We start from the raw sequence: 18,012 nt of genomic DNA, 5'->3' as shown, positions 1-18,012 counted from the left end.
CACGCAGTAGGCATCCGTCACTTGCACCACTGGCCAGGAAGTCGGTAAAAGTCAAATGGACAACAAACAGCGGATGTGAACGTCAGTTTGTTCGAGATTGACCCTCTGACTCGTCAAATTGGGTTCAGTGGTCTGGGAGAGCAGCGCTTACGGTAACAGCGCTGGACGATTTTCACGATAATAAAAAAATCTCTGAAATCAGGTCACAGCCGAGTGATGGAGTCCAGCGTTACTCGCGTTACTATACAGGCTGAAAGAGAGACAAAAGGCAAAGAGCGCTCGTTTGTGAATCTTTCTGTAAGTTTTGTTGAGGATGAATAGTTCTGACTGGGCTGTGTGTGTGCGATGGACGATTTGCCTTCATCACCTCAGCATTTCTTTCGCTTTTTTCATTTCCCCCCATCAGGGAAACACCCTGACTGTTTGTTCCTGAACGCACCTTCTCCCCCTTTTCTCCGCGAGCCAAATTACCTGCCAGAGCCTGTAGTGAGGACAAACAGGAGCCAGAGCTCGGCGGTTCGGTTCGCCCTCTGTCACTTGCGGTGGCGCAATTATGTGTTGCCACCCTGTCACAACTCCCCGCCCCCGCCCCACACACACACACACACCCTCACCGCACCCCCACCTCCCCTCTACCCCCCAGCATCCCACTGTCTCCTCTCAGCTTAATTACTGGCGGCTGGCTGCACACTGACAATTTAATCCTCCTTTTTTTATGATAGTGTTCGAACCAGCAGGTTAAATGGCCGGTCACGCACACAAACACACACACACACACACACATTGATTCAGGCGGTGGGTGCTTCCAATTTTTCTTTTTTTTTTTTTTTTTTTCAATTTCACCTGGATCCAATTTTCAGTGTTTCCGCCGTGTATAAAGACAAAAGTTCTTGCCCCTAATTTAAAAGATAAGTCTCGAAGCCCGGCTCAACTGGGCCTGCTCACCACACAACGGCTGATGCGCCTCGTGCACGCTCCGCGTCGGGTCGGCCGGGTCGACCGGCGGACAGCGCGACGCATTGTTGCCCTGCTGCGGCTCTGCTGGAGGCTCGACAGTGCAGGCATTCACTCGCTGCTGATGACTCAGAAGCAGCCGGCAGCGCGGCAGAGCCAGCGTGACCCACAGACCGACCGGCCAGCCGGCCGACGGCACCTGCTTTCACACCAACATGCTGTTGTGTTCAAGGCAGCAGGGGATCGACACAAGGCACCTTTATGAAAGGCTGTGAGATATGTGTGCGTGAGGAGTGTTTGCTTTGCGTTCAGAAGCTGGCATGCCGCGTGGAATGTTTTGCGAAATCCTTTGGTTTTTATCTCCAGTCCATAATAAGTGATGAATGAATCTGACTATCACATCGAAACTGGGCAGTCTTGAGTTTGTTTCATCTAGTTAAACATTGTAGCCACACTTCAAATTTTACAGTGTTGCCGAGGTGTGACTGTTGCCATAATAAGTTGCAATGTAAAATATGTAAAAAATGTAAAAAAAAATAGCGTTTTTTGTTTCTTTTTATTGTGCAATTTATCACCCAGTTTTGATAAAACTGATGCCGCCGCTGGAGCATCTTTGCTAACCTCTTTAGCCATAGCTTGGCAGGTGGTCACTTCCTGTTTTTCCTGGGCGTCTATGGACTTCCTGGCTTCATCATGCCTAATCTTATCGGTGCTGAAATCCAGTGCAGTTTCTTGACTGACTGAAAACGGTTTCTTCCCCTTGTGGCGGCACAGAGAATTGGAAGGGTTCTTGCTTGTTTTTCTTTACTTCACCTCCAGCGAGGCAAACACACACCTTGACTGGTGCGGCGCACCAAAACGGGCCTCCGTCTCTCAAAGCGTTCCTTATCAGCTCTTTTGTCATTTTTACACTCATCTTTAGAGGTGTTGCTACTTGCTAAAGGTCAGATGTGGGAGCACGCTTATGCACACATGCGGGTGCTGTTTGAGGCGCTGTCAGTCACTCCTCTGGAAGCGAATCAATAACTCCTTTGTCTGCGAGAGTGACACACAAACATACACGCACACACCGGCGTCAACCCACAATAGCGTCTGACATGCAGCAGCACGGCGACAGCGCGGCCGCCTACAGCCCACACATCCAGCCAGAACACTCAAGAGAACTCTTGAACATGACAGCGTCGCGGTGTGCCGGTGGAATTTCTTTATGTTATGGTTTAATCAGTGAATGGGCTGTGCTTGTATAGAACTGCTGCACTAGTAAGTTCCACTCCAAGCACTGATTGAAATCGTTTTCTCTTTGGCTTAATCAGGCACTTTGTGAAGTGTTAATGAGAATCGTTCAGAGATGAACGCTCACAGCTACATGCTGCCAGAAGGTGATGCAATTACTGCCTGTGTCATAATTTGATAATGAAGATGAAGTTGTTGGTTTTATTTTTTTTTTTGGGGGGGGGTGGGGTGGGGTTTGGCACTTGAACACACCCACGCCTGGCGAACATGCACACAGGCCACATCGAATTTTCAAAGCGTTTTTTTTTTTTTTTTTTTTAACCAAAACGCCGCTGTTTCCAGGTTTCCAGCCGTTTTGCAAATTATTCCTCACAAAAATAATGTTCCTATCGCCGATGACACTCGTCAAACTGCACCCAGTTAACTTTACACCACCCATTATCCCTCTCTGTCTCCCTCGGGCCTCATTTCCTTCTTGCCTTCATCTGTTGCTTTTGAATTCCAGGCTCGGCACAACTGCTGCCGTCCCTTCGAATGGGGCTTTCTTTTTTTTAAGTAACACCCAGCTCTGTCCTTATTTAACAGGCTGCCTATAAATTTCGTGTTGGACAGCTGAGACGGCTTCATTTGCGAGGCTGACGTCAGCGGTGACTTCACTTTTTGGGGAACAGGCTCAAAGGGGAACATTCCAGTCGGGAGAGACAAATGATTTATTTTTTTTTATTTTTTTTATTTTTTTGCATATTGTCACTGATGATATCACAGATGTATTCAGAAACACTTTTGCTGTATTTTGCTGCGCAGCCCCCGTGGCAGCGAGTTAGAAGCGTTCATCTGCGGCTGCACCCTGCTCCGGTGCCCCGCGGTGCCAGTTTAACCAGCCTGGCAGCGTGATCCTCTGGCATTTGTGCGAGCACATGCACACGCGCGCAGGCACACAGCGCCGCCGCCGCCGCCGCCGCCAGGGTACGGCTGAGCTAATGACTCATCTCTCTGCTCCCCCCCTTCTTCTTCTTTTTCCTCTCTCTCTGTTCCTCTGTCTGTCCCCGTCTGTGCAGGAGACATCACTCAGAAGGGCTACGAGAAGAAAAGAAGCAAGCTGTTGGCGCCGTTCATCCCACAGATCCAAGGTAAGACACCGAGGGCCTGCAGGACGTTTCCTGTCTGCAACAGACTTCAGCGCTCCGGCAGGCTGTTGGCAGAAGACTTAACCAACTGTGCTGGCGAGAGTGTAAAGAAAAAGGTCTTTAGGGATTTTTTTTTAGAATCACAATTAGAGACAGGGACCTTGAGTTGAAGGTATTTTTTTTGTGGGAGGGGGCGGAGGGGTTCAGACAAACTTTAGGCAAATTAACATCAGACGCAGACAAAGACGAATGGAAGAATTACATTCTTAGCCATGACCAAACGGAGTGAAAGCTGAAAAAAGAAATCCGTGTGGAAAAGACAGATATTTTAGGTGCAGTGAAACAAAATATTTCAGTATCAGCAATGGTAGATTGTCCTTTGCATCTTCAGGTGTTGTAAATGACATTTTTGGTGGAGGCCTCCGGCTGCTCCTGATCAGGTTTGCAGTGGGATCATTCGATAGATGGACGCAATCACGATTGCCTGATTTATTTTTCCAAAACTGAATACAGCGCTTCAAAATTCAAGTATTTATTTACTAAGGTAAACTCTGCAGTCTTCCAACTGTGTGATCCTCGTCATTGTTTGTCACTGGCAGAGAACCGTGCCGAGGGCGTCCATGCTTTTATATTCATATTAAGTTATTTTCAGCCTCGGCTGCGCAGCGCTGGGCAGACTTTAAGTCGGACGGGGTTTGTGGCGAACCCCTGAGAAGAGCTGCTGGCCGCGTGCTTCGTGCTCCTCTGTCCCGACCTCACGCCGAGGTTTCGTGCCAGTCCTTGGTTTTGGCCCGCCGTCAGAATGCCGAGCCTCAGTGGAAACCAGAGCCTGGTGAGGCCGAAGTCCTTTGAGGCTCCGAGGCCTGTCGTTTAGCTCGGGAGGATGGTGCCTCTCCTCCTCCTTCTCCTCCTCCTCCTCCTCCTCCCCCTCTTCCAGGAGTCTCCTCCTCTTGCCCCTGTCGTGGATTTATGTGTTTTCTCTCCGACATCCGTTTTTTAGATCACGTCGGCCTGAAGAAGGGAAACGATAGATCGAGCGTCGAGGATTAATGGCGAATCCACCCGACGCTGAGAATTAGCGCGCAGGGTTTTTTTTTTTTATCAGCTGCGCGGTTGAAACAGGAGGCCCTTAGACGGTGGCATCCTGAGCTCCGTATAAAATCCCCTAAGCTATTTTTTTTTTCTTTTCGCGTTTCGCTCGCTGTCGTAGGACTGCAAAATGGGCCAAACGTTGCCAAATGCAGTGAAGTGGGCGTACAAAGCCAGACCGTTCAGCTCGGAGAGACAATATGTTTATTTTCAATGTTTGTTTTTCGACTCCATTGTGAGCCTTAATGGTATTTAACCGCCGATGGTCTGAAAAGAGTGACAAAAAGTTAACACTGCGGAATGGCTGTCTTCAAGCTTTTCCAGCAAAAGACTTGTTTTGTTTTGGGTTTTTTTTTTTTGTTGTCGCAAAAATACAGTAGCTCCGTCGATGGTCGAGGTCTTTTTCTGTTCAGTTTTTCCCCTCTGCCTTCTGAGCCCTGCTGCTGTCTGGCTCCATCTTATCCTTTCTATCAGGCTCTTAATGCGAATTTGATGCCGGTTATTAGCGAAGCGTGTGTCCTCTCTGGGAAATGAGACATGACAAACACACACACACACACACACACACACACACACACACACACACACACACACACACACTGTCACCGCAGTGGTCAGTGCCGGCATCAGACAGGTGGTAAAAACCCATCGACCAATAACAGCATCTGCAGCGATGGAGCGCACGCCTGATTGGCTCCGGGTGTTGTGGCTGCGAGCGCTGTTCTGCCCGGCAACGGGGGTCTGGTGTCCTGCCTCGTTCTATAGAGCTGCCCGCCTGCCCTGTGAGAGCCGGGGAAGGGCCGCCGTGCGACAGAGTGACACAAGGGAAGTGGCAACGTATCGATGATTCGACCGCGTGCACGCATGAACTTTAATGGCCCTCGGGGTCTAATGGAGTGTTACGCAATATGCAAAATTCATGGAAGTGAACAACGGGCGTGTTTATTTGTTGCTCAGCATTTCGCTGCGCGTTCTCTGCTACTGTCTGAGACTTGCTGACAGTGTGTGGCTCACTGATCCCTGCTAAGCTGCCGCTGAAAAGCCAGACAAGCTGGCTGGCTGGCTGGCTGGCTGGCTGGCTGGCTGGCTGGCTGTTTGGCTGGATGTTTGGCCGGATGGACGGACGTCAGACCTGGTGTCTGTCTGGCCAGGGCGGAAGTGACGTGGCGAGGGCCCTCCTGTCCAAAAGCTGTTTCCTCGTGATGAACACTTAGAAAGGCAGCCAGTGTGTCTGTTGTTCATTTGGTGACAGAGTTTTAAAGAGCTTGTTACATCAGAGCGCCCTGTCCCACAGTCCAAGCACACAAGAGGAATATGTCTGTCTTTTATGTTTCTCAAAACATCATCCTGTAGGGTGGGGGGGGGGGGGGGGTCAAATGATCAACAAAGGCAGGGCGGTGCTGCCGTGGCTAACAGCTGCAGGTGCTGGCTGCGCTGCTTTCGATGTTGATTGGATAAACAGATGTCTTGTGTTTTATTGAGCTTTTTTCTGCTTCAGGGGCTCCATTCTCACATTGTCAACTCTGCTGCAGACGTTTTACCTTTAAGTCAAATGTTTTTTATATTTGTCCTCCATTAGCGGTATATTAACAATACCCTGTAATCTGTACGCAGACTGAGAAAACATGTTTCTAGTGGGTATTATTTTTCAAGGCAACACCAACCTAATCAGCACCACTTTAAATCTCTATCTTCTCTTTTCAACAACAACAAAAAAATGTTTTCATGACACCCCTTCACAAATTCCCGAAGTCTGTCATGGCGAAAACGCAACAAAACACAAGCAAGCCGTCGGAAGTGTTGTTTTTGAATGCAGCGTGTCCACATTGCATGTCAATGGGAAGGGGGAGCTATAACGGGACAGATGAAGGTTTTCCGGCAATAACTGATCCAAGTCCAAGAGATCCGTCTCCACAAATCCTGAGACACACTATGAAAATGACGCTCATCTTATTTAGTTCCATCCACCGTGAGAGTCATGGGACACGAGCTCATTTAAATTCTGTCTGACCTTCTGCCTACTTCAAATACATCCATATTAAAGCAGAGGCTTAAGAAAAAAAATTTGAAAAGTCTTAATGGAGCATGAGACACGACCTTCCTCCAGGCGGTGGACTCGGCTTTCCCCCTCCGATGCTAACCACTAGCCAGTTCACCGAGACTTGCATAAACTAAAGGATGAATTAACGCCTGCGTCACACCGAGTGCAGAGACGCTGACGAGTTTGAGGGCTTGATCATTTTAGAACGCTGCAGTTCAAAGATGTTGTCTTTTTTTTGACATTCATGCCTCCTAATCACCTCCGTTCTTTAATGCCGGCGTAATTTGCATTTTCTTTCTGTGAAGAGCAAGAGAAAGCAGCCCGCGAAGCTGCAAGAGGCTGGATTAATTAAAGTGAATACTTTCTCGAGTACAAGCTACTGTATTAGAATAAAGCAGCCTAAGTAAGGGATTACCATTAAGCTCATGCGTTCTTGTTCTGGTGCGGAGCCTTATTCAGCGACCCTCGTACATCCTAAACCAGCGGCTTTGCAAAAAAAAAAAAAAAAAAAAAAAGAAAAGGAAAGAAATAAATGAACGTGCTTTCTGGTAACGGAATGCAATTTGAGCAACAGTCAACCCTGCCCTGTTTTGGTCCCGTCTCTCTGCAGGTGTAGATCCTTCTCTGCAAATTGACAACAGGATCCAGGGCTCCTCCCAAGCTGCCCTCCCAAGTTCCAAACACAACAAATCCCGGGCAGCAAACACCCGGGATGAACGCTTCAGATCTGGTAATTTGCACGTCTAGTCCGGCCTCTTTTGCATTTTTGTTTTTTGAAAGAAAAGTAAAAGACTGTGTTGCTTGTTTTTGAATCCTTTTCTTGTCGACCCGTCTCCCAGATTTGCACACAGAAGCCGTCCAAGCAGCTTTGGCAAAGTACAAAGAGAGGAAGATGCCAATGCCCTCCAAGAGGCGCTCCGTGTTAGTTCAGTCGTCCGTGGAGGCATGCACTCCGCCAGGTGAGACCTTCAAACACGCTGGATGCACACGCACTCACGCGCACGCACACACACACACACACACACACACACACACACACACACACACACACACACGCACACACACACGTACGTCAGACCGCCAGGGGGACTGGCTGTCTGCTGTGTCCGCTGATCAAAGACGATATTGCAGCACATTTGCGACAGGAAAAGATGAGGCTGCGCAACGCTCTCGTGAACGTGTCCGTTCTATTGCGAGCACAAAGGGCCTCACTTCTCAACATTTTCGTTCCCAGGCAGACCTGCCCACACGAGCTGCATAACGGACGCACAATCAGATTTTTGACGTGGTCTCAGAACCTTTGTGCGTGAAAAGTTGCCCGTTGCTGCACCCTGCGGATTGTTTCGTGTTCATACTTTCGAGCTGGGTTCTGCTCGCGTGCGACCCCACGTACAGCTTTTGTCAGCCAGTCCGATGTTTCCGCGCAACACGCCGGCCTCCCCGACCTCCGCAGTGCGTTGCTCATTGCCGGCGATAGGCAATTAACCGGGGTTAATTGGTGAGCACCGTTAGGGCCTCACACCACGTCGAAGTGAAGAGGGCATTGCGGAGCGAGTAACCGGATTAAAAGCTCAGACGTTGGATTTTTGACGGCGGAAGGATTGAAGCTCGACGTGGTTGTTTTCAACGTCAGCCACTGTAAGCTGCAAGGAGCTGGTGGGCAGGTGGGGCGACTGAGGCGAAAATGCAAATGAGGCAGGTGGAATCGCACAAAATCAAATCCCCTGCCACTAATTTAATTCCAGTTTCTTTGCCGTCCTTTTTGTTGTTGTTTTTTTACTTTGCATTTACTGCGCAACACCTTTTTGTCCCTCTTCCTCAGCCCCCCCCCCCCGACAGGCTCTGTAAGGCTGCAAAAAAAAAAATGTTAAATCGCCTTAAAGTGGCTTTGTCAATCGATCGACCTCAGCAAATAATTCATTCAGCAGGCAGTGATCACGCGGCAGCGTCATTACGTTAAGGCTCGTTAGCTCAGAGAACGCTCACACACACACAAAAATGTAGGATTAATCTCTATTTTTTTAAAAGTGTCTCACCCCCTTTGAGTGGATTTGAGAGGATTTTACATAATTTTGGAGGTTTCAATTGTGCAAGTGTGCTTGGAGAGCAGCTCAGAGACGTGCGCTGGCTAGCGAAGGCTGCGAAACAGGCGCCGTTGTTTCCCCCCCCCCCCACACTGATGAGTAACGCGGGTAAACACGAGGCGTCTACAAACAGTTGTTTCGAGGGAGTGTGTCTCCCTTCAGTTCTCAACAGCGTGCGTACATGTTGCCAGCAGGGCAGCTTTTTGTGTGTTTTCCTGTCGAGAGAGCGGATATTCCTGGGAGTTTGGCCGATGAAGTGGAACACGCTGAATGATCCTTGACTCAGTTTTACGTTTTGTGTTTTTTTTCCTGTTCAGGGACCAACTGCTCACACTTGCCTCTGGGGAGAGGCAGGAAAATAATCAGCGTCTGGGCGTCAGCCATAGCTTCATAAAGTTCACGCCACACTTTGTGATTTTTTTTTTTTCAGTGAGTGAGGTCTGTGCCAGTGAGATTTCAAAGCAAGTTCCCCTTTTTAACCAGAAACGCATTCAAAAGCTAGCCCCTAATTTTCCAGCAGCAATTTCTGCATTCGAATTAGAATAATAATAATAATAATAAACTTTTATTTGTACAGCGCTAAATCACAGCCAAAGGCGTCTCAAAGCGCTTTATACAATCAGAGAGAACCAACTGGGCCCCCGGAGCAAGCAAGATGCGACAGTGGCTGGGAAAAACTCCCCTGTGGGAAGAAACCTAGCGCAGAACCAGACTCCAGAGGGCGATCATCTGCCTATGAGTAGTTGGGGTGAAGTAGAAAGATAGAGGAGAGACAGAGAAAGAGAGAAAGGAGCAGAGTGAGCCAGGGTGGCAGACAGGACAGAGTGAAAAACAGATAAGAATCAGTGTAGGCTTTTTTTTTTGTCATGATATGATGCAACAAAATTTCGAGCGCTATTCATTTGGTACTCACACACTGTACAGAAAATGGGACATTAAAAGACTTAAAGGCACTGTATAGAAAATTAATTTGAGAATGTATGTAATCAAGTCTGTATAAAATAAATAAATAAATCTTTAAAAAATAAAGATATGTACAATTGTTTGCACGCAAGAATAAATGGCATTCACCTCATCATTAGCTCTGATTTAGATACTATCATTACACCTGTAGGAACTAGGTGCGTAGGGGAGATTGTATCATGTTTTGGAGTACTTCTACAGACACCTCTTGACACACCGTTTTTTGTTGTTGATGTTGTATTTAAATTGGAAATATGTGGCCAAACCTGGTGGTTTGTCCGTTTGCCTTCTGCTTTCATAGACCACCATGAAACAAGCCTGAATTCTGCCATATCCATCCGACTCATCCAACCATCCCACTTATATGTACTCCGCCCAGTATGTACGAGTCGAGCGGTGCGTCATCTGCATACAGTGTTAGGAAAAGGTCACTCTCTGTGGCCTGGTGGTTGCTAACAAATGGCCCGATGGTCTTGTGTCCACCCTTACCCTGTCTTGACCCTGTCAAACACACAGACACCTCCTCGGCGTCGGAAGACGAGGGCTCGCTGCGCCGACAGGGACGCCTGGCCACCTCCACGCCCTACCAGGGCCACGGCCACCCGGCCGTCGAGCACTGGTTTAACCGCGTCATCCAGGGCTCGTCCACCTCATCCTCCGCGTCATCCACCTCATCCCATCCAGGAGGGAGGTCCGTCACGAGCGCCGCCACCAACGCGAGCGCGCACACGGCCCTCAACGCCAACGCCGCCGCTGCCGCGCTGGCCGATTTCATGGCCCACACCCAGCTAGGTTAGTGGCACGCACGCACGCACGCACCCACCCGCCTCACATTCTAGCCACACCATCGGCATGTTGCAAGTTTTTCAAAAGATGTGCTGCTCTCATCCAATCAGCCGAGGCTCATCATCGGTACACGGCATGAGAAGTGTTAACACCGTTGTTTTATTCGCATTTAGTTGCATCAGATGGTAAGAAGTCATACTGCAAACGTCAGTCCATGTTTTCTGATGATGAACACACATTCTAATACAAAGCTGTGATTAGAGTGTGGTTGGACTCGCAAAAACCTTGAGCAGACCGACATTCCAGGGCAGCTGTAGATATTTGGTGGTTCAGTCTGGCCGCCTCCTCGCAAGTGTACCTGCTTTGTGGATATATACATTAATTATTGATTAGCAAAATAAAAACCCAAGTTATTTGTTTCTACTGACAATAAAGCTTAAACATGCACACTACAAATCCTCCAGCCTGGAGACATCCGGCAAGACTTTCTTTTTTTCTTTTTTGCTTGAAATATGCCAATATCAGCAAATATTTAGTGTGTTTAATCATCTCCAGCCAACCCGGCCTATTCTCTCTGCATACAAAAAAAAAATACTCTTGTGATGTGAACCAGACATCCCCCAGACATCTGCAGCGAGACAGACAGCGGTAACTCACACAGCTGCGTGCAGCTGCAGGCTCAATTCCCTCCAGAAAAAAAACAAAACGCCGCTTGATGGAACGAGACCTCGCGAACCAGTTACACGGGTTCAAAATTGAAAGCGCTTGCCGACTTTTTCATCTCTGTCTGCTGTCTCACTCTCATTCATCCGCGGGAAAAGGTTTGCATCCCACTCCACTGCATTGCTCCTCCGTCGGCGCTAGCATGCGAGTGCCACACGCTGGTTAATGAGATTCTGGGGGTGGGGATTTATCTCCATCCGTCCCTCCGCAGCAGTGAAGTGAGATGGTGTCTGGCATGCGCACGTGCGTCTTGATTGTCCGCCGGCAGAGAGATTTCCTGTTAGGATGGAGCCGTCTGATTCCTGTTGCGCTTGCTTTTCCTCAAGGCTGCTTGTCGTATGGCAGCCGCAGAGAATAGCGCTGGAAAAAAGTTCAAATTTTTCTTCCACTGCCCATCCTTATTCTTCTTCTTGTCTGTTATTCATCTCAGTAATTGGCCACCAGTCAGCAGGGCGTCATGAAAGAACTTGGAAAGAACTACAGCAAACTTAAATGATTGCATCATGCTCATGCATGAGTTTGTTTCTTTTGTGTCTTGATTTCGTAAATTTTTTAAACTTCTTTTTACACATGCAAGTTAAATCAACATAAACGAGTAAGAAATAGAATAAGACTAATGCTATGAAACAACTCATGCACTGTAAAGTGAAAAGTTTTTTTTTAGCCTCGTCTACTTTCATCAAAAAAATCATTGGACTTTTCAAGTCTTGTATCTGGAACTTCTTCCTGAGTTCTGGTCGACTCTCTGGGGCGATCCGGACTATCCAACCAGGTAGCGTCTATTTTTCAATGGTCCTTCAAGTCAGAGGAGTAGATTACAGAGGGAAGTCCCAGATAATTAAGGATCGCATACTCTTGATCAGCCTAGCGACAAGCAATGAAACAGCTTCCTAGTTAGGCCACCAAGAACATGGAACCAACACCAAGATGTACTTGATCCACCAGAGAAGCTTCATTCTGCATTCATATGATCTCCTTTATTGTAATTGTTGCCGAGCTGCTATTGCTTCTGTTTAGAATAGTAGATTAAAGAGTCATAAACATTAAGGTAACACCAAAGCAGAAACGCTATTTAAATTCACTCGTCTGCGACGCAGCGTTTATTCAGCTTACCAGACTTTCTTCAAGCTGCACTACTGACTATTAAAGCCGCTTGTGCTTGGATCAAGTCTTGTGTCTGCATTCTACCCGGTTCTCCACAGCGACACGGACCATCCGGCCAAAGTAATTTCTTTTGTTTTGTAAATATTTGGCACAATATTGAGACCATTGCATCCATCAGCTAAAAAAAAAAAAAAGGACAGCGAACGCCACATCCTTCTCATCAGATAAAGCTTTTTTGTTTCACGTCGAATGTTTCCACTGCCACCACCAGCAGCCGCCTTCACTCCTCATTCAAGCCGCCAGGCTCCCATTTGCAGAAACGGTAATTTCATCAGCCACAAAACATTCCCAAAAAAAAAAAAAAAAAAATGTTTGGCAGCAAATGGAGGTGACCGCGATGACCTCAGACCGGCTTTATGGCGCGCAGTCATCCTGCCGTGAGTGGATTCATTTTGTGCGGAAGCAAATGTTGCCTCCGCAAAATGACAAACATCCTTTAGAAGAGCAGCTCACTGAAGTGTGAGGTGCATCCGTCCTGAAGACGAAGACTCTTAAAGCGTTGCAGAAATTTTAGATTACTCTCCACGTCAAATCCTAGCTGTCATATTAGTTCATACATAAACGGATGAAGATGTTTAAACCCACCCCCACCCCACCCCACCCCGCTCGCCGCAGATAACCACTCAGCGCCCCCCGATGTGACGGGGCTGTCGGAGCGCCCGTCGCGCCACGCGGAGCGGCCCCAGGTGGCCTCGGTGCGAGGCGTCTCCCGGGCCTACAACCACCAAACGGGTGTCATGGAGACCGCAGATGGTGAGTTTCTTTGCTCACATCACTAAAACACTGTCTCTCTCTCTATCTTTTTCCACCCCTGTCCACTCCTGCTGTCTGTCCCTCTTCCTCCCTTTGGTCAGCCTGCCCGTCCCGACTGGCACAGGCTGCTGACGGACTGACCCTCCCTACCATGTGGCCACTGGAGCCCTAAAACATTTCTTCCCCAATGAAAAAATAACCTTCAGACCTCAGGCTTTGATCCTCTGTGTCCAAGACACTTTAGAAGCATACAGTAGTTTGATACAGTGAACCTTGTTCTTATTTTTGGAAAACGATAAATTAACGTAGTACGAACATCCATCCATCCATCCATCCATCCATCCATCCATCCATGCATCCATGCATCCATCAATCCACCCATCCTCATTAACAACGCATATTTTGTCTTAACTGTCGCTGCACATACCTGCTTAAACCATTCCGCATTTGGTTTGCATTCTGCTTAAGACTGAAACACTCTTTAACATATTTTTAAACTCCTGCTTCTTTTGAAAAAAAAAAAAAACAAAACTAAAAAGTTACTAAAGCTGTCCTTGTCGCTGTGCCGCTACACCAACCGCGGATGATCCGGGTCTGTTTTATTCACCTCCTGATGTGTCTCTCCTCCAGGCAGTGAGTGGACTTGTGAAGGATCCCTCAGTTTAAACGATGGTATTTATAACTGCTCCCTTTAACTCATGTGGCAGTGGGCTTTTTGTGCACTCTGTTGTGTGAGTATTCCGCGTGTGTTTGTGAGTTTTGCCCGTGCGGTCAGGTGGAGGACTGCAAAGCCATATTGAACTCAAGTCGTTTGTGTGATAAGAATGTGTGAGAGTGCGTGTTTGTTGTTCGTGATATAACACAAGTGCGTTTCGAAGGCGCTAATGTTTGTAACTCTCTGCTCCGTCTGACCTGCTGTGTTTGTGTGCTCTGCAGCTCATTGTGTTTTGTGCGAGAGGGCAGTTTCTGTGATGTGCTCAACTCCTTAAGTGAGCGCTGTGACTGGTTTGCATATTGACACACGGGCGTCTGCCGTCCCAGTGAGGCACTTGTCAGCTTATTTCTCACAATGCTCAGTTACACACACACACACACACACACAGACAGACACAGACACAGGAGTTTACACACTGATTTTTTTGAAACCACACATTTTCGAAAATGTTGTCTCTTGGAAAAAAAAACAACCCATTTACACGAAGCCGTATTGAAAAAGAAAATCGCTGTTTACACGGATACGCTGGAAACGACTGAAAAACGGTGTAGTACTTATGCCAGGCCTGGAGTGGCGCCGCAAGTTAACTCCTTGAATGCGGAAGAAGAAAAACACCTGAAACACAGCGTGTTTAAAAAAGCAGAAACTCGCTGAAACGTAGCCACAGATCACAGAGAGAAAGATCGCTGGTGGAAAGACAATGTGCATAAACGACAGAACAGCAAATGTTTTTGCGTTTTCAGAAAAAAAACAACTATTTGCTTAAAGGGGGGCGTCTGACTTTTTTTCCCCCCACATTTAAGCAACAGCAGAGACATAGGTTTGGGTATTGAAAACAGGCCACACGGTAGCTTTTCCATCCTGCGTACTCAGATACTGAAACCTGGATGTTTGTTTTATTAAGATACAAGCACGCGGCAGGCGTTTCAATGATGAAACCACCAAAACCAGAAATGTGTTCACATCTAGCTGATAGGGTTGGTTTGTTTAGAGAGAAGCCCCATGGTTAATATTGCTGTGTGACTGAGCTCCATTGTTGACTAAATCTGATTTAACAAAAAAAAAAACAAAAAAAAACAAAACACACAGTAGGAAAGGGAAAAAAATATTGAGCCAGTGGCACGATCCCACATGATTACAAATATTGCGCGCTGCTGTTTATTTTGGGTTGGTCCCAAATTTACTCGCGCTGTAAACATCTCTGCGGCGCCAAAGGGTTTGCTGGGAAATGGAATGTTTCCTCTGGTATGAATGAGGCTTCATTAGCACGTCGTCAGTGAAGGAAATTGCTGGGATATATAGTATATATAAAGCGGGGAAGTTAACATTTTTATTTTAAGTTCATTGATATTTTTATTTGAATAAAAACTGTATGTGTTTTGATACAAAAAAACACAGCCTTGATCTTTATCACCATTTCCAAAGAATGTCTGACGGTGTTCAAAGACACCGATGTCAAACTTAAGGCCCTTGATGAATGAATGACAGTGTGATGGCGTGATAGGTTAATGTGGGTTTTCTTAACTTGACAATTTGATATCATTTATGTCATAATAGCCCAGAGCTCTGTGCTCTCATAACCATGCAAATGCATGTAAAAGATTGGTATCTTGAATGAACAATATTTAATGCACGCACTGTGACTTTACAATATGTAAAGGATGGACTACAATTACACAGTCGCACAGTTACAACTGTTAGCGACACTCCTAAGACTTGTGGGTGTTGTTGTAACTTGGTGTAGTTTTCTGCTGCTGTGATAATAGCTTCATTGGTCGATGGCTGCTCCATACCGGTTGGCTGTCAGGAATGGAGGTGGATGGATTTTAGTTCAGGCCCCTCAGATGTGCCCCTGAGTGTGTGTGGGAGCTTCCTAATTGTGGCCCAGCAGACGAGGAGCCGACCCCTGCGCGTGTCTACTCCCAGCAGACAGGGAGGCAGAGTGTGTGGCTTATTATAGCGAGGTAGATGGGGCGGAGGCGGCGCCCAGCTGTGGCCTCCGTCTCCTGTGGCTGTCTGAGACACCAGCCGTCCCAAACTGAGCCGTGGTCATATGGATGATAACCATGCCTGGCCTTGATATTAATCCGCATTATTCAAAATGAAAGGGAAATTAACCCTGATGTTGTTTATCTTTCTTCCTTTTTCGCTCCCCATTCCGACTCGTTTAGGTGTCTTTGTTTTTATGTAAATCTAGTTTTTTATGCTCTTTGTTTACATTTAGATTTCCAGTCAGTGATCTTTGACATAATTGCGGTGAAAAAAACAAAACATCTCTCACACGTTCTGTCTTCAATATGGTTCCGCTGATTCCCGCCTCCCACGTTTTGCAGAGCGTTCGAGAAACAGACATCTTTTCTTTTTTTCCCCGTTCTTTTTCCGAGACACCCAGTGAATCACTTATCGCAGAGAGGATATCTTTGTTGCTAGGCAGCAGGCGAGGCGGCTCCTCATTTACTGACTTCGCCCTGCAGGGTTCTCTTGTCATTTTAGAATAGCCCAAAGACAGTAACCCTTGAGCTACAGGTGAGTGTCGAAGACCTCCAGGTTGTCTCGGCGCGAGTGTGATTGGCAGCTGACTGTCCTCAATGTGTCACCAGAGCATCGCTCTGACTCCCCCCACCCCCCACCCAACCCGACCTCCTCTCTCTTGTGTGTCCGATCTCATCTGTCTCCATCGAACTCTGCCGCCTGCCAAAAAACTTTCCACCCACCTCCCTCGCCTCGCCACCCTTTTTCCTGCTTCACGCTTTGTCATCTCATTATCCAGGCGTTCCCGTCAACAGTCGCGTCTCCTCGAAAATCCAGCAGCTGCTCAACACCCTGAAGAGACCGAAGCGGCCGCCGCTGCGAGAGTTCTTTGTCGACGACTTCGAGGAGCTTTTGGATGGTGAGCCTGGCCTGGAACTGCATTGCTTTGCTTGCATTAAATCAAGAAATCATGAGAGAAGAGTCTCTCCCGTTTCCCGGTGTGTGTATGTGAGTGTGTGTGTGTGATCAGCATACTGATCGGAGACGTAGAGCAGAATCCAGCTGAAACACGCCTGTGCTTTTGCTCGCGACAGCCCCATCAGCACCGAGGCATTTTTTATTTCCAGCCTCTGCACCAGTTATTTGTCAAGTTCTGGTTGCAGGTGAGACTGGAAGTGCCACTCTGACATCGCTATGCCTCATGTATATAAACAGCCAGGGCACACTTTTGAATCTGCGGGTTCCTATTTTGGCCCCTAGTTGTAGGAGAGACCACCAGGTGCGTAAGGGAGTGGTCAGGAAACGGTGTGTCCATAAACAAAACACACACACACACACACACACACACACACACACACACACACACACACACACACACACACACGCCGTGGGCCAGCAGCTCTGTGGAACCGCTTCCTCCATTCCAGGCAGCCCAGCGGAGGGTTTGGGCGGTTCTCTGCCAGGCTGAATAAACAACGTGAAAACGTACAAGCGGCGGGTGTAATAATACCTCGGCAGGTAAATTGCACCATTGGTCAACTGGGGCACGGGAGGGAGCGGCGGCGTGGCGAACTGGCTCCAGCCGGAACACGCGCAAAGTGAAAATGGCAGCGGGCTCGACTGCATCCATCCATTACGGACGGAGCTATTTCATTTGGCAGGGGCATCTTTGTGGAGTGGTGCTGGTGCTGGTGGGGATGAGGGGGAGAGGGTAGACGGCATGGAAATCCACTTATCAGAGGGTCCAGGAGAGTCAAGGGAGCAGATGGAGAGATGGGAGTTGAATCAAAAAGGTGGAGGCACTGTAGAGGACGAGGAGGCAGGCTTGTTCCTTTTAATGACAAGCTCCCGAGGGTTCTCCGAAAAATCGGAGCCCCAGACAGAATCTTATCCGGCAAACTCGATAGCTGTGTTCCAAATTGCCGTCTTTAATAACATTGATTGCATCGTGCAGTCATTTAACACGGTTAGTTTGCTCCTAAATTGTGCTCTGCCATTTTACACCTTCCAGAAACGTATTATTATTATTGTTTTACTCACTTCTCTCCTACTACAATTGTGTTGCAACAGCGAATTATAGAAATACACGTGCTAAAGGCAATTACCAGTTAAAAGCACCACTGCAGCTAGGGATGCTAACTAGCTCGTGGATGCAAATGTCTTACTGATATTGCAATCAGAGGCGATCTTTGAGAGTGTGAATTCACATCCGCCCACTTTGTGCCTTCGTTCACTCAAACGCGTTGGGAATTTTGAGACCTCATCAATTGTCCTCCCCTGCCTGTAGTTCATTTCTTTTCCGTTGCCTGTCTTCAAATGACTTTGGTGCTCTGGTAGCACCAGGAACTAACCCTATTACTCTGAACAATATTGCTGTTTTAATAACATCACTTGTTTCCGGTCTTTTCA

General features: G+C 47.6%; 1 protein-coding gene across 5 annotated transcripts in view; it reads left to right on the top strand.

Annotated features, from left to right (window-relative positions):
• dip2a (disco-interacting protein 2 homolog A) overlaps positions 1-18,012 on the top strand; it is a 68,797-nt gene that overhangs the window by 34,848 nt on the left and 15,937 nt on the right. For 2 of the 5 annotated variants that reach the window (XM_076040386.1, XM_076040385.1), the window contains exons 2-8: positions 3,246-3,317; positions 7,055-7,174; positions 7,284-7,403; positions 10,008-10,283; positions 12,780-12,917; positions 13,548-13,589; positions 16,403-16,522. In XM_076040386.1, coding sequence (XP_075896501.1) covers positions 3,246-3,317; positions 7,055-7,174; positions 7,284-7,403; positions 10,008-10,283; positions 12,780-12,917; positions 13,548-13,589; positions 16,403-16,522 — 888 coding nt within the window. Of the gene's footprint in view, positions 1-3,245; positions 3,318-7,054; positions 7,175-7,283; positions 7,404-10,007; positions 10,284-12,276; positions 12,427-12,779; positions 12,918-13,547; positions 13,590-16,402; positions 16,523-18,012 lie in introns of those variants that run through there. The other 3 variants (XM_076040389.1, XM_076040387.1, XM_076040388.1) reach the window with 2 other exon arrangements.

Source organism: Nelusetta ayraudi, unplaced genomic scaffold (assembly GCF_046127955.1).
Source record: "Nelusetta ayraudi isolate G7.1 ecotype Tasmania unplaced genomic scaffold, CSIRO-AGI_Nayr_v1 ptg000060l, whole genome shotgun sequence".
Taxonomy (NCBI): Eukaryota; Metazoa; Chordata; class Actinopteri; order Tetraodontiformes; family Monacanthidae; genus Nelusetta; species Nelusetta ayraudi.
Note: the sequence above shows the minus strand (reverse complement) of the source record. Positions and strands in the feature narration are given on the sequence as shown.